This window comes from Chelonoidis abingdonii, chromosome 10 (assembly GCF_003597395.2).
Source record: "Chelonoidis abingdonii isolate Lonesome George chromosome 10, CheloAbing_2.0, whole genome shotgun sequence".
In the NCBI taxonomy this organism is placed as follows: Eukaryota; Metazoa; Chordata; order Testudines; family Testudinidae; genus Chelonoidis; species Chelonoidis abingdonii.
This window is the reverse complement of record NC_133778.1, coordinates 41,349,908-41,363,659: the sequence shown is the minus strand read 5'-3', so window position 1 is coordinate 41,363,659 and position 13,752 is coordinate 41,349,908. Positions and strand designations below refer to the sequence as shown.

The following is a 13,752-nucleotide window of genomic DNA, read 5'->3' as shown; positions in this document are numbered from 1 at the left end:
ATGAATATATCCCAGAATATACAATATTTCTAGCTCAAAATAGAGGAGATGCTAGCAATGGGCTAGTTGCTGCTGGGTCTGTACATCTATCGCCCTTGATGGTATAAAAATTCCAATTAAAGTCATGTGGCCATCTGATGTATGGAACTTTCCCCATCTTGCGAGTCAGCTAAGTAACCCAGCCTGCGTAATCTAGAGACCAGAGCTCTGACTGATGCCAAGAGCTCTCATCCAGCTCTGCAAACAAAGTCAGTTGATTTTGAGCTGAACTTGCTGGGGTAGAAACCAATATATTGAGATCACCCTGTGGCTCCTGGCAGAGTTAGGGCCTATCTGCAAGCTGAAGCTCAACAATCTCCAAAAGTCATATGTAGCACCACCTGTGAAAGATGTTCATCCCTCTCATAGGTGGTGCAAGATAGTGAAGAGCAATTCAATGTCATCTTACTAAGAAACTTCTCCTCTTCCTCCAGGACAAGATTCTGGTGGCTGGCCACAGTGATCCAGCTCTTCATCACCTCCAGACTAACCAGTGTGTGTGTCAACTGTCTGTAGCGTGATGAGTTCACCTCTAACTCAAGTGAAATCCTAGGTGGCAACAGATTTGTTACAATATCCGTGACTTTTGATATTTGGGGATTTTTGCTCATCAGTAGAGAGTGGTAAGCAGCTGAACAAACTTCTTTATAAGCTGCAGTGAGGAACAGTGGGCTGCACAGAATACAGCAGTGAAACACAGGGCCACAGCAGTGGATAACTTTCATTCTCCGCAGGTTGCCTGATGTTATATTGATATTATTCATCTCGTGCCCAGAGTATGTTAGGCACTTGCTATTTATTTAGTTATTTAAGAGTTGTTAAAATATTAACAAGAAGGACACAATCTTAATCGTCAGGCACCTGTGACAGGTTATGGAGACAATAACACTAAATCTAACAACTGACCCCTCTCATAAAAGTCAACCTCTCAATAGAGTCCCCGAAAACTTCCAGCTACCATATGAGCTTCAAGCCACTCTCTCTACAAAACTTAGGGATAAACAATAAAATAGGTCCCAGCCCAACTGCTTGCAGTCTAAATAGACAAAGGAGAGGGGCAGAGCATTTAACATACATTAAAATTCTTGCTAAATACAGCCTCCAATAATGATTGTCCCTAGCCATGTCACATTATTTGATTCTTTCTCCTAGCAACTTGCCTACAATTTATCCCATCACGTTGTTCCTTGTTTTCCGCACCAGCCCCCTTTTACATGCAGAAACCGAGTATTCTGGGAGGTAAGTCCTGGTTCATGGGACAGTGAAGTGTGTCTTTGATCATACTGTTGCTGCTTTCACGGCTGTTCTGAGTTGCTTCCTCCGGGGGGGCTTTTATAGGTCAGCCTATGTGATGTGCTGGTTGTGGCTCTGCCCTCCCCTGCGCCTTAGGAGGCAAGAAGAAAGGCAGGCATTGGGGTCCTGTTGTCTCAGAGGGAATCTGGTCAAAGTGGGACATTCGAACACAAAAGGTGAAATCCCAGCTCCATTAGCAAAACTCCCATTGATTTCAATGGGCCTGGAATTTCACCCAGAATGATTATTTTAAAAATATTCTTTAAAGAGTGGAGTTGGTTTATAAAGATGGTGTAGTGTCTCCAAAATGTGTCTTATTTCTGCCATGACTTTCAGGATCCTCTGGGAGAACTGGCTCCAGAGCTTGATACATTTTTCTGACTGTTCTTTCCCATATGGGAGCTTCTAAGTCCATAGAATAAAAAAAATGTAGGGCTATGAGGGGCCTTGAAATCATCTTGTCTATCCCCCTGCACTGAGGCAGGATTAAGTATACCTAAGCCATCCCTGCCAGGTGTTCGCCTAAGTTGTTCTTAAAAACCTCTAATGACGGGGATTTCACAACCTCCCTTAGTAACTTATTCCAGTACTTAACTATCCTTATAAAGTTTTTCCTAATATCTAACCCAAATCTCCATTGCTGCAAGTTAAGCCGATTACTTCTTGTCCTTCCTTCAGTGGGCATAGAATACAATTGATCATCAGCCTCTTTATCACTGCTCTTAAGATATTTGAAGACTGTTACTCGGTTACTCCTGAGTCGTTTTTTCTCAAAACTAAACATGTCCAGTTTTTTAACCTTTTTTCTTAGATCAGGTTGTCTAAACCTCTTTTCATTTTTGATGCTCTCCTCTAGATTCAGCCCAATTTGTCCACGTCTTTCTTAAAGTGTGGTGCCCAGAACTGAACACGGCATCTCAGCCAAGGTCTCATCAGTGCTAGGTAGGGTGGGACAATTACCTCCTGTGTCTTACATTCCTGTTGATACATCCCAGAATATTTGACTTTTCTGCAACTTCATCACATTGTTGGCTCATTTTCAATTTCTGGTCCACTATAACACCCAGATTCTTTTCTGCTGTACTACTGTCTAGCCAGTGATACCCAATTTTGTATTTGGAAGAAAAATATCAAATGAACAAAGTATAGGGCTGTACACTGATCTTTACTGAATTTCATCTTGTTGGTTTCAGATTAATTCTCTAATTTGTCAAGGTCATTTTGAATTCTAATCCTGTCCTCCGAAGTGTTACAACTGCTTCCAGCTTTTATCCCCACATTTTATAAGCATACTCTCCATTCCAGTATTCAAGTCAGTAATGAAAATGTTGAATAGTTCTGGACCCAGGACTGACCCCCTGCAGGATTCCACTAACTACGTCCTCCCAGTTTGACTCTGAACCACTGATAATGATACTTTCAGTATGGTCTTTTAACCAGTTGTGCACTTGTGTTATAGTAATTTCATCTAGACCACATTTCCGTAGTTTGCTTTGAGATGTCATGTGGGACTGAGTAAAAAGCCTTACTTAAATCAAGACATATCACATCCAGTGCTTCTCCCCATATTCACTGGGCCAGTAGCCCTGCCAGAGAAGGAAATTAGGTTGGTCTAGCATGATTTGTTCTTGACAAATCCATGTAGGCTTTTACTTATCACCCCATTATTCTCTAGGTGCTCACAAATTGATTGTTTACTAATTTGTTACAATATCATCCCAAGTATCAAATTTAGGCTGACTGGAAATTCCTTGGGACTCCTTTGCGACCCCTTTAAAGATAGGCACTATATTTTCCCTTCTCCAGTCCTCTGGGATCTCACCTGTTCTCCACGAGTTATCAGGGATAATCGCTAATGGTTCCGAGATTGCTTCAGCTTGTTTCTTAAATACCCTAGGATAAATTTTGTCAGGCCCTACATCTAACTTATCTAGATATTTTTTAACCTGATTGTTCTCTATCCTGCCTTATGTTCTGTCCTCCTCAATGTTAATAATAATCGTGTTAAGCATCTGGTCACAATTAATATTGGCTCATTGTCTTTGTAATTGCATTAAAACTGGAAGAATAAAACAATACCTCTAACTTCTGTTTTTTACTATATTTTTGTGACATTTACCAGAATACCGTGACAAAACCACAGTATAGTGCAGGTAATTTTAGAATATACTTGCATGCAGTACCATGGACATTTGGATGCTTCAGCTCTGTGCCATCCCTACATGTAAGACCATCTATCAGAAGCTCTAGGCCTAGTCAGCAGAGTTTCTCTGGACTTCCATTGGTGTAACTCAGAGCAGAAGTTGTTGTAGTGTCTGCAAGACAGTAAGATAAAGTTTCCATGCCATTAGTGCTTTTAACAGCACTTTAGCTGTCATGTTTCTTGTGCAGACTTCACTCTAACCCTTTGTCATAAACAGATAGTTAAGGGTTAATGTCTCTTTTACTTGTAAAGGGTTAAGAAGCTTAGTGAACCTGGCTGACACCTGACCAGAGGACCAATAGGGGGACAAGATATTTTCAAATCTTGGTGGAGGGAAGTCTTTTGTTTCTGCTGTTTGTTTTGTTGGTTGTTCGCTCTTGGGGCTAAGAGGGACCAGACGTACACCCAAGCTTTCCCAATCTTTCTGAATCAGTCTTTGATGTCTCAAAATAGTAAGTAATAGCCAGACAAGGCAGATTAGTCTTATGTTTGTTTTCTTAACTTGTAAATGTGTCTTTTTGCTGGAAGGATTTTTACCTCTGTTTGCTGTAACTTTGAATCTCAGGCTGGGCGGGGGGGTCCCTCTAGTCTATATGAATCGGAGTAAAGCATTTTCCATCCTGATTTTACAGAGATCATTTTTACCTTTTATTTCTTTAATTAAAAGCTTTCTTTTTAAGAACCTGATTGATTTTTCCTTGTTTTAGAATCCAGGGGATTGAGTCTAAACTCACCGGGGATTGGTGGGGGGAAAGGAGGGGGGTGGTTAATTCCTCTTCGTTTTAAGATCCAAGGAGTTTGGATCTGTGTAAGCCTCTCAAGGCAACCCAGGGAGGGAAGAGTCTGGGGGGAAAAGGAGGGGGATGGTTAATTTCCCCTTCTTTTAAGTCCCAAGGGGTTTGGGTCTTGGGTTCCCCAGGGAAGGTTTTGGGGGAACAGAAAGTGTGCCAGACACAAACTTCTGGCTGGTGGCAGCGTACCAGATTTAAGCTAGGAATTAAGCTTAAAAGTGATCATGCAGGTCCCCACTTCTTGAACTCTAAAGTTCAAAGTGGGGGAAAAACCTTGACACCCTTACTATTTTGTTGTCTTAAAACAAGTGGAATGTTGTCTTTGAACCTAGTATTGTCAAAGGTGGTAAACATCAAATGAATTCAATATAAACTTTCAGTACCAATTCCCCATGGTAGACATTTGAAATAAAGTGAATCACTAGTTCTATTTAATAAGGAATCTGACTTTGAACACCTGATAGTTTTGTGTTTCTCTCATTTTCATTATAGTATTAGCTCTCCATTTACAAAACTCACGCACAAAAGAGAAGGGTATACATTTAAATGGAGATTGATGTGCCCAATATTTTATATGTGAGTGCATTCACCTATAAAAATCACGGATAAAAAACCCCCAAACAAAACAAAACAAAAAGGACTCAGAACATGTAAAAGACAAATGTTTGATTTTTTTTTCATGGCAGGACAGGAGTGGTATTTATAGCTCTGCAGTCAGAGGAATGGAGATAATGTAGGTTCTGTTGGTTTAGTTTTTCTATCAGGAAGCTCCAGTTCTAACAGACAGCAAAACTCCCCTGACCAATTGTAAAACTGACAGAACATTTTACAGACTGTCTGTTCTGGACTAGATGATGGTCAACAAGAAGGGCTGTGAAAATGGTCCTGATGAACCACAATTATTAAAGTTATTTTGAAAGACAGATGTTGCAGGATTATTCTGGGAACCAGGCTTTAATGTTCTAGAAAATATTCAAGGTGAGGCTGAGCTTTAATAATTTGCTAGTGCATTTTGTAATAAACTAAAATGTGTACTGTTTTAGATATTATTTAAAATCTGCAGATTTGCTATTGGTAGACTATTGAGTGCTATAAAAGATATGAAAGTTTCATTGCCCTTTTTGTGTAAAATGGTATCCTCTGCTTGTCAAATTTCCTCATGTAAAGGAAAGACTTGTTTAATGTATATTTGATTGCTTCATGAAACATTGGTAAATATGAAGTGTAAAAACATTTTAATTTTAAAGCATCTATTCAGACAATCTCATCTTGGACTGGAATCCAGTAGGAGTTCCCGGAAATGATAGGATTGTCATATATACTGTAATATAGTCTCTTTTGCTGATTCTCAAATGATCTTAATGTTACAAGCACAGTATAATTACTGAACTAAATAAAATTGAACAAACTAATACAAAAAGAAATTAAAGGATACTTTTGAAAAAAGTCTGATAGTTTAAATGCATTTTTCTATTTGGAGCACATTATTCCAGCTTTACTCTGCTACTGGCATGGAATTATACTTCTTATCATGGCTTCCTAGATTTTAGATCTTTGACAGTACACTATGATATTTATTAGTTTAATTCCATGTAAATTTAATAAGCTCTGTCTGTTTGCTCATTACGAATCACCTGACCCCACCAGTGATTGAACTTACCCATCCTGGCTAGCATTTAAGTCTGAGTCATTTGTTTCTAGTCTGATCTATATTAAGTAGGTTTGCTAATTTACCTACCAAGGTTCTTATACTAATATCTATCACCGTAGTATGTGAGAACCATTGAAAATGTTATTAGTTTATTAAAAACTTGACATCAAATTGTTCTGAGCAGTGTTCACTTGCTCATTTATTTTATTGGGCTAAATCCTGCAGTCCTCACTCAGTCAGAATTCCCATTGGATAATATGTAGGAAATTAATGACTACAGGACTTTACTCTTCTCAGATGAAAACTACTTTGGATGGATACTACAAACAAGACTATAGTAATGCTGCAAACCTGTACTTTATGCTGTTTACTCTTTTTAAAAAGATTTGACATATGTTTACTGGCCCAAATTCTGCTCTGTAACACCAGTGTTATAAGTGTTAAGTAACTCCACTAAGTTAAGTAATGTTGTTCTAGATTCACACCACTGTAAATGAAAAGCGAATATGGTCCCCTCGTATAATTAATAACACTGATAAGTAGAAAAAGCAATCTGGTCTCTGTGACAGAACTGCTAGACAATAAGCCAACAGTTTAATGTTTAAGTCAAATTCAATGATTTTGTTATCAAATAGCAAGTGCTGTATGTGTAATGCTATTGCTCTATTTCCGCAGGTGTCTTATTAAGGATTTTGAAAAGCGTCCTTCAGTCACCCACCTTTTAGAGCATCCATTTATTAGGCAAGCCCATGGTAAGGATATGTCTCTGCAAAAACAGTTGGCTGATCTCATCCAAGCACAAGAACAGTTAGGATTTGTAGCCAAAAGAAGGTACTGTGCATTGTATTATTCTGCAGCCTTCCCCTGACTAGTGCTGGAAACACAATTTAAAACATTTAATTTTTGGACATTTATTACTTCAGATGATCAGCTACATGCATTAGCTGTTTTATTTGTATTAAGTGCTGCATACCATATGAATGGAGAAACAAGCTTCCCACTTGTGCCTTTATAACTTATTTTGGTCAACCATAACATGAATAACACACTATCTTTCTCTTTCCCATTTGACTTTGTTTTTATATATATTCATTGCATGGATTTATCACTAATACTGCTAAGATAAGAATTTTTATTGATCACTTAGAAAAAATGTTTTTGTAGCAGACCTGAAAGTATAAACATGAGCAGTAAAGTGACAATTAGGAAAGATTAAGAATTGAACATTTTAAAGTTGTTTGCAGCTTGGTTAGCTATTACTAGTGAGGGAGGATGCCCTTTAATACTTAATGTGATTGTTTTCCTTAGGCTGTATAAAAATAGTTATTAATCCAAACACTTACATTTTTAAAACGTGGTTAAAAAGCAATAAATTCTCATAATTAGTAGAAGGTACTTTTTTTCCAGCATCCTTGAAGGCTGACTATAAGAAATGTCTCTTGGTTTGGTTACTGTCCAGAAGGTGGCAGGATTTCACTGTTTTGAAAGTGAATTTAAATGCAAACACACCTTCCTATGCTCAGCAATCATTTTGTAATATAAAATTTGTCTAGTACTAGATAAGCTCTGGCCCATTATTATAAACAAATACTTACTAATGTTGATGAAGAAAATTAAATGTCATGATTCATGACTCATAAAAATGTATATACTTATATACTGTAAGGATCTGCTGATTAAAAAGGAAAAGCCTAAATGTACATGTACAAGTTAAAATACTGGAATACCTAGAGGTTTCAAGGTGAATGTGTCTTCCCTGTTTTTCTGCTGGGGGAATATTAATCCCTCATCTAGCCCAGGCTCAGACCAGAACAGTTTCTGTTTTATCTCACCTCTGGACCAAACTGTCTCTGGGTAGAACATGAATATGATGTGGTGGGGAGAAGGCACAAGGAGCCTTCCCTACCCCAGTTATGCACCATACAGAAGATCTAGACTCACCAGTGTCAGCCGACACTTGGAAGAGCTCAAAGACTGCTTCCTCCTTGCACCCCAAGAGCATCAGTCTCTACAGAGGGGATGAGGAAGAGTCAGGGCCATGGCCCTTTTTCCATGCCAGTGCACAGAGCTATCTGGGAGTGCTGTGGGGTGCAGGCTGAAATCACCCAAAAGTATGATGCAGCATGTGAATTCCCCCTGTATGCCTGGGAGCTGGGGAAGGGATTGTGCCTGTGAGCTCGTGTTTGTCCAGTATAATCAACTCTCTGCCTGTCCTACTACTGTCACAGATACTCTGCTTCATGTTAAATCAGTTTTTCTCCATTATGATTAGTCAAGTAACCTAACCAGGAAGAAGAGGTGGATGAGGCTTTTTTTAAACAATTAACAAAATCATCCAAAGCACAGAACTTGGTGGTGATGTGGGACTTCAAGTACTTAGACATCTGTTGGGAAAATAACACAGCAGGGCGCAGATTATCCAATAAGTTCTTGGAATGTATTGGAGACAATTTTTGATTTTAGAATGTGGAGAAGCAACTAGGGGACAGGCTGTTCTAGATTTGACTTTGACAAATAGGGAGGAACTGGTTGAGAATTTTAAAGTGGAAGGCAGCTTGAGTGAAAGTGATCATGAAATGGAAGAGTTCATGATTCTAAGGAACGGTGGGAGTAAGAACAGCAAAATAAAGACAATGGATTTCAAGAAGGCAGACTTTAGCAAGCACAGGGAGTTGGTAGGTAAGATCCCATGGGAAGCAAGTCTAAGGGGAAAAACAATTGAAGACAGTTGACGGTTTTTCAAAGAGATATTGTTGAGGCACAACAGCAAACTATCGCGCTGTGTAGGAAAGATAAGAAGTATTGCAAGAAACCACCCTGGTTTACCCAATGATCTAAAAATAAGAGTCCTAGAAAAAGTGGAAACTAGGTCAAATTACAAAGGATGAATATAAACAAATAACACAAGTATGTAGGGACAGAATTAGAAAGGCCAAGGCGCAAAACGAGATCAAACTAGCTAGAGCCATAAAGGGTAACAAGAAAACATTCTACAAATACATTAGAGGCAAGATGAAGACCAAGGACAGGGTAGGCTCATTGCTCAGTGGAGGGTGGGAGGGAACAGTAACAGAAAATGGCAGAGGTGCTTAATTACTATTTTGTTTCAGTTTTCACCAAGAAGGTTGGTAGTGATTGGACGTCTAACATAGTGAACGCCAGTGAAAGTGAGGTAGAATCAGAGGCTAAAATAGAGAAAGAACAAGTTAAAAATTACTTAGACAAATTAGATGTCTTCAGGTCACCAGGACCTGATGAAATGCATCCTAGAATACTCAAGGAGCTGACAGAGGCTATGGCTACATTAGAAATTTCAAAGCGCTGCTCCGGCAACGCTGTGGGAGCACTGACGCGGCAGCGCTTTGAAGTGTGAGTGTAGTCAGAGCCGCAGCGCTGGGAGAGAGCTCTCCCAGCGCTGCTTGTAAACCACATCCCTTATGGGTGTAGCGTGCAGCGCTGGGACCGTGCTTCCCAGTGCCGCGCCATGATTAATCTGAACTTTACAGCAACTTGCATTCTTGCAGCGCTCAGGGGGGTGTTTTTTCACACCCCTGAGCGCGAAAGTTGCAGCGCTGTAAAGTGCCAGTGTAGCCAAGCCCTGAGCTGATACCTGAGCCATTAGCAATTATCTTTGAAAAGTCATGGAAGATGGGAGAGATTCCAGAAGACTGGAAAGGGGCAAACATTGTACTAATCTATAAGAAGGGAAATAAGGATAACCTGAGGAAGTATAGACCAGTCAGCTTAACTTCTGTACCCAGAAAGATAATGGAGCAAATAAATAAGCAATCAGTTTGCAAACATATAGAAGTTAATGTAAGGTGTAACATTTGCGGGAGGCTACGGGCCTACCCAGAGTGCTTTGTAAGAACGAGGCCCACACACACCGTGAGTTATTGGCTTTAATGAAGGTAAAGTGACACACCCGCAATGGGGACTTCGGGCATTGCTGTCATGGAGGCGGGGAACCCAGCACCGAAGCTTAGCTTGGCCTGGTTTGGAGTCCAAAAGCGGGACCGGGAGCATACAGCTATATGCAAAGCAACTTACAATACAATACAATACAATACAATACAATACAATACAATACAAAGCAACTTATACATATGCAAGAAGGGACTTCCCACAGGCTATGTTCGGCCTTTGGCCTAAGGCCATACAAACTGGTTTCAACCAGTTAAAAGCAAGTTATAACTGGCGTGCCATGTCCTACAACGACTGGCCACTTAGCAAGCAGGGGCTTTTTACAAGGCCGCCGAGAAAGCGGAAATACCCTAGCTAGGCCGTGACACAGTTTTTCGCAGTCCCCTACGTAAGGTGATAAGAATTTGTCAAAAAAAAAAATCTTGTCAAACCAACTGGATAGCTTTCTTTGACAGGAGAACAAGCCTTGTGTATAGCAGGGAAGCAGTAGACTTGGTAAATCTTGGCGTTATTAAAGCTTTTACTGTCTCTCATGACCTTCTCATAAACAAACTAGGGAAATGCAACCTAGATGGAGCTACGAAAAGGTGGGTGTATAATTGGTGGGAAAACCATTTCTGGAGAGTAGTTATCCCTGGTTCACAGTCATGCTGGAAAGGCATAATGAGTGGAGTCCTGTAGGGATCAGTTCTGAGTCCAGTTATGTTCAATATCTTCATCAGTGATTTAGATAACGGCAAAGAGAATATGCTTATAGAGTTTGTGGATGATACCAAGCTGGGATGGGTTGCAAGTGCTTTGGACGATAGCATTATAATTCAAAATGATCTGGACAAACTGGAGAAATGGTCTGAAGCAAATAGGATGAAATTTCATAATGACAAATGCAAAGTACTCCACCTAGGAAGGAACAATCAATTGCACACATACAAAATGTGAAATGACTGCCTAGGAGGGAGTACTGTGGAAAGGGATCTGTTGTCATAGTGGACCATAAGCTAAATATGAGTCAATAGTGTAATGCTGTTGCAAAAAAAGCGAACATCATTCTGGGATGTATTAGCAGGAGTGTTGTAAGCAAGACATGAGAAGTAATTCTTCCACTCTGTGCTGTGCTGATTAGGCCTCAACTGGAATATTGGGTCCAGTTCTGGGTGCCACATTTCAGGAAAGATGTGGACAAATTGGAGAAAGTCCAGAGAAGAGCAACAAAAATGATTAAAGGTCTAGAAAACATGACCTATGAGGGAAGACTGAAAAAATTGGGTTTGTTTAGTCTGAAGAAAAGACGGAGGGGGAACATAACAGTTTTCACATGCATAAAAGGTTGTTACAAGGAGGAGGGAGAAAAATTGTTTCTTGTCCTATCTTCAGAGGTTAAAAAGAACAATGCTCTTAAATTGCAGCAAGAGAGGTTTAGGTTGGACACTAGAAAAAACTTCCTGTGAGGGTGTTTAAGCACTGGAATAAATTGCCTAGGGAGGTTGTGGAATCTCCATTACTGGAGATTTTTCAGACTGTCAGAGATAGTCTAGATACTTAGTCCTGCCATGAGTGCAGGGGACTGGACTAGATGACCTCTTGAGGTTCCTTCCAATCCTATGATTCTATAAGTAGCATCCAGAGTCCAAGGTATGACAGCAGCTCCACTGCAGTGGGTGCTAAATAAACCTGTAAGAAGACAAGGTTCCTGCTTCAAAGAATTTACAATCTGATCCATCCCAATTACATTACATACAGAATTTATTGCCATCTTTAGACTGATCTTTACCAACATCAAAAATAGTTTGGCTTGTCAGCATAAAGCCCTGGCCTTGGCTCCAGACACACAGATGTAAGTGTGCACTGCCCACCTGCTACTTCCTTTGAGTGGATGAATCCTGGACTTTATGCTATGGCCAGTTCAGCTCAACTGCAGGGAGGGTAGTAATCTGTTACTGATCAAGACCAGTTGCAGATTATTAGCCACCTCCCCAAAAAACACAGGAAAGGTGGGAAGAAACCTTAACTGTTTTGGGGCACAATTCCTTCCTCGTGCTATTACTGCAGCAGTGCCACTCTTACACAGGGCAGACTGTAGAAGCACAATTTAGGCCTTAGATACAGGAAATAGCAAGTAGAAATTTTCAGAAACCTTGAATCCACAGACTGCTTAGCATGTAATCGGCTTAATCTGTGGCAAGGGAGATTTAGGGTAGATATTGGGGAAAAGTTTCCAGCTATAAGGGTAGTTAAGCACTGAAATAGACTTCCATGGGAGATTGTGGAATCCCCATCATTGGAGGTTTTTAATAACAAGTTAGACAAACATCTATCAGGGATGGTCTAGCTACATATAGTTGGTCCTGCCTCAACTGGGGAGCAGGTGAGGGGATTGACTAGATGACCTCTTGAGGTCTCTTCCAGCCTAATATTACTATGATTCTGTGTTTATCAGTTTCTTATTAAATGAAGCACTACTTCTGTTGAGTATTGTGAAAAAATAATTCAACACCTTCACCTCCCTTCTCTTCATGTGCCAGCATATTTATGCTTGTATCTGTAATTTTCACTCCATGCATTTGAAAAAGTGTTTTTTTACCCATGGAAGCTTATGCTCAAATAAATGTTAGTCTTTAAGGTGCCACTGGCCTCCTCATTATACTTCAACACAGTACAGAAATCATTTTTATCTCTCCGTAAGTCACGTTTCCCCAACACTGCTATTCATATTATACACACATACTACATTAAAGACATAATTAAAGCTGCAAAGTCAGATTTTAGATGTTAAAATCAAAGAACGCTCCACTGAGCACCTGTGAACTGCACATATTCAAAGGTTTATAACTTGTCAAAATGTGGGTGGATTTTCATGGGGATGGCAAAAGGCATGTCCCAGACACACAGGCCACTCTGCTGGCAAATTTCAAGTCTCTGCTCCAACGCATATATAGGAGCTAGAGCATTTCAAAGAAAAGGTCTCAAGAATTTAACATTGCAAAACAATGTATTCTTCCTTAGCCTTGTTCCCAGAAACAGTTGGCTGAAATTTTCCCAAGAAATTCAGGCTGAGGAAGATACCTGGCATGGAAAATTTCAGCCCAAATGGTTAAAATTTCACGAAGATATAAGCAACTGACAATAGGGTCTTATAATGGGAGTTAGTTTGGAATGTGGGTTTTGGTTTGGACTGCCCCTGTGTGACACAGACTAATAATACACTGTGTATTTAAATATGGTCTACTTAGGGATCTCAAAACTCTTTAAAGACGTACAGACACACACATTTATTAGGAAGTGACAGTCATGTGATTAATCATGGAACCTTGTTATAAATAGCACTTATCATGCACCTTTGATTGCCTTACCTGCGGTCCACCCCATAATCCATCAGCCTGGGACTACATTCCAAAACCTTAAACACTGTCACAAGGCCATCATTTCTATAACACAACCTGACAGATACATGTTTCCTTATACTCCCCACCCCTTAAATGTGCCATTTCCACCCAAAACGACACTGGGCTGAGATTCAGGATGGGCAATATACAGCCCTAGCGCAGTAACAAAGTTTAATTTTGAATTGTAGTGGCACCTGGAGCTCCTAATCGGGAATTCGGCATAATCTTGCTAGGTACTGTTTGGACATTTAGCAAAAAACAGCCCCTCCCCAAAAGAGCTTCCAGTCTGAGTAAGGTCTAATAGCTTACATTTGGCTATCACTAAAATTTGCCACTGTGTACTTTGGGAATTGGGAGATCCATAGCTTCTCAATGGGCATTTACTTCCAGCTCTGGAAGACACTGAGATATTGGACGTGTGCTGATAATCATGAGATTATTATTGATAGAAAAACTAATTAAGTTAAT

At 40.0% G+C, this 13,752-nt stretch overlaps 1 protein-coding gene across 1 annotated transcript in view; it reads left to right on the top strand.

The window, feature by feature from the left end:
- The window catches only part of MYO3B (myosin IIIB), a 297,957-nt gene that overhangs the window by 89,352 nt on the left and 194,853 nt on the right, over positions 1 to 13,752 (top strand). Inside the window, exon 8 of the mRNA XM_032771086.2 lies at positions 6,653 to 6,808. Coding sequence (XP_032626977.1) covers positions 6,653 to 6,808 — 156 coding nt within the window. The remainder of the gene's footprint in view (positions 1 to 6,652; positions 6,809 to 13,752) is intronic.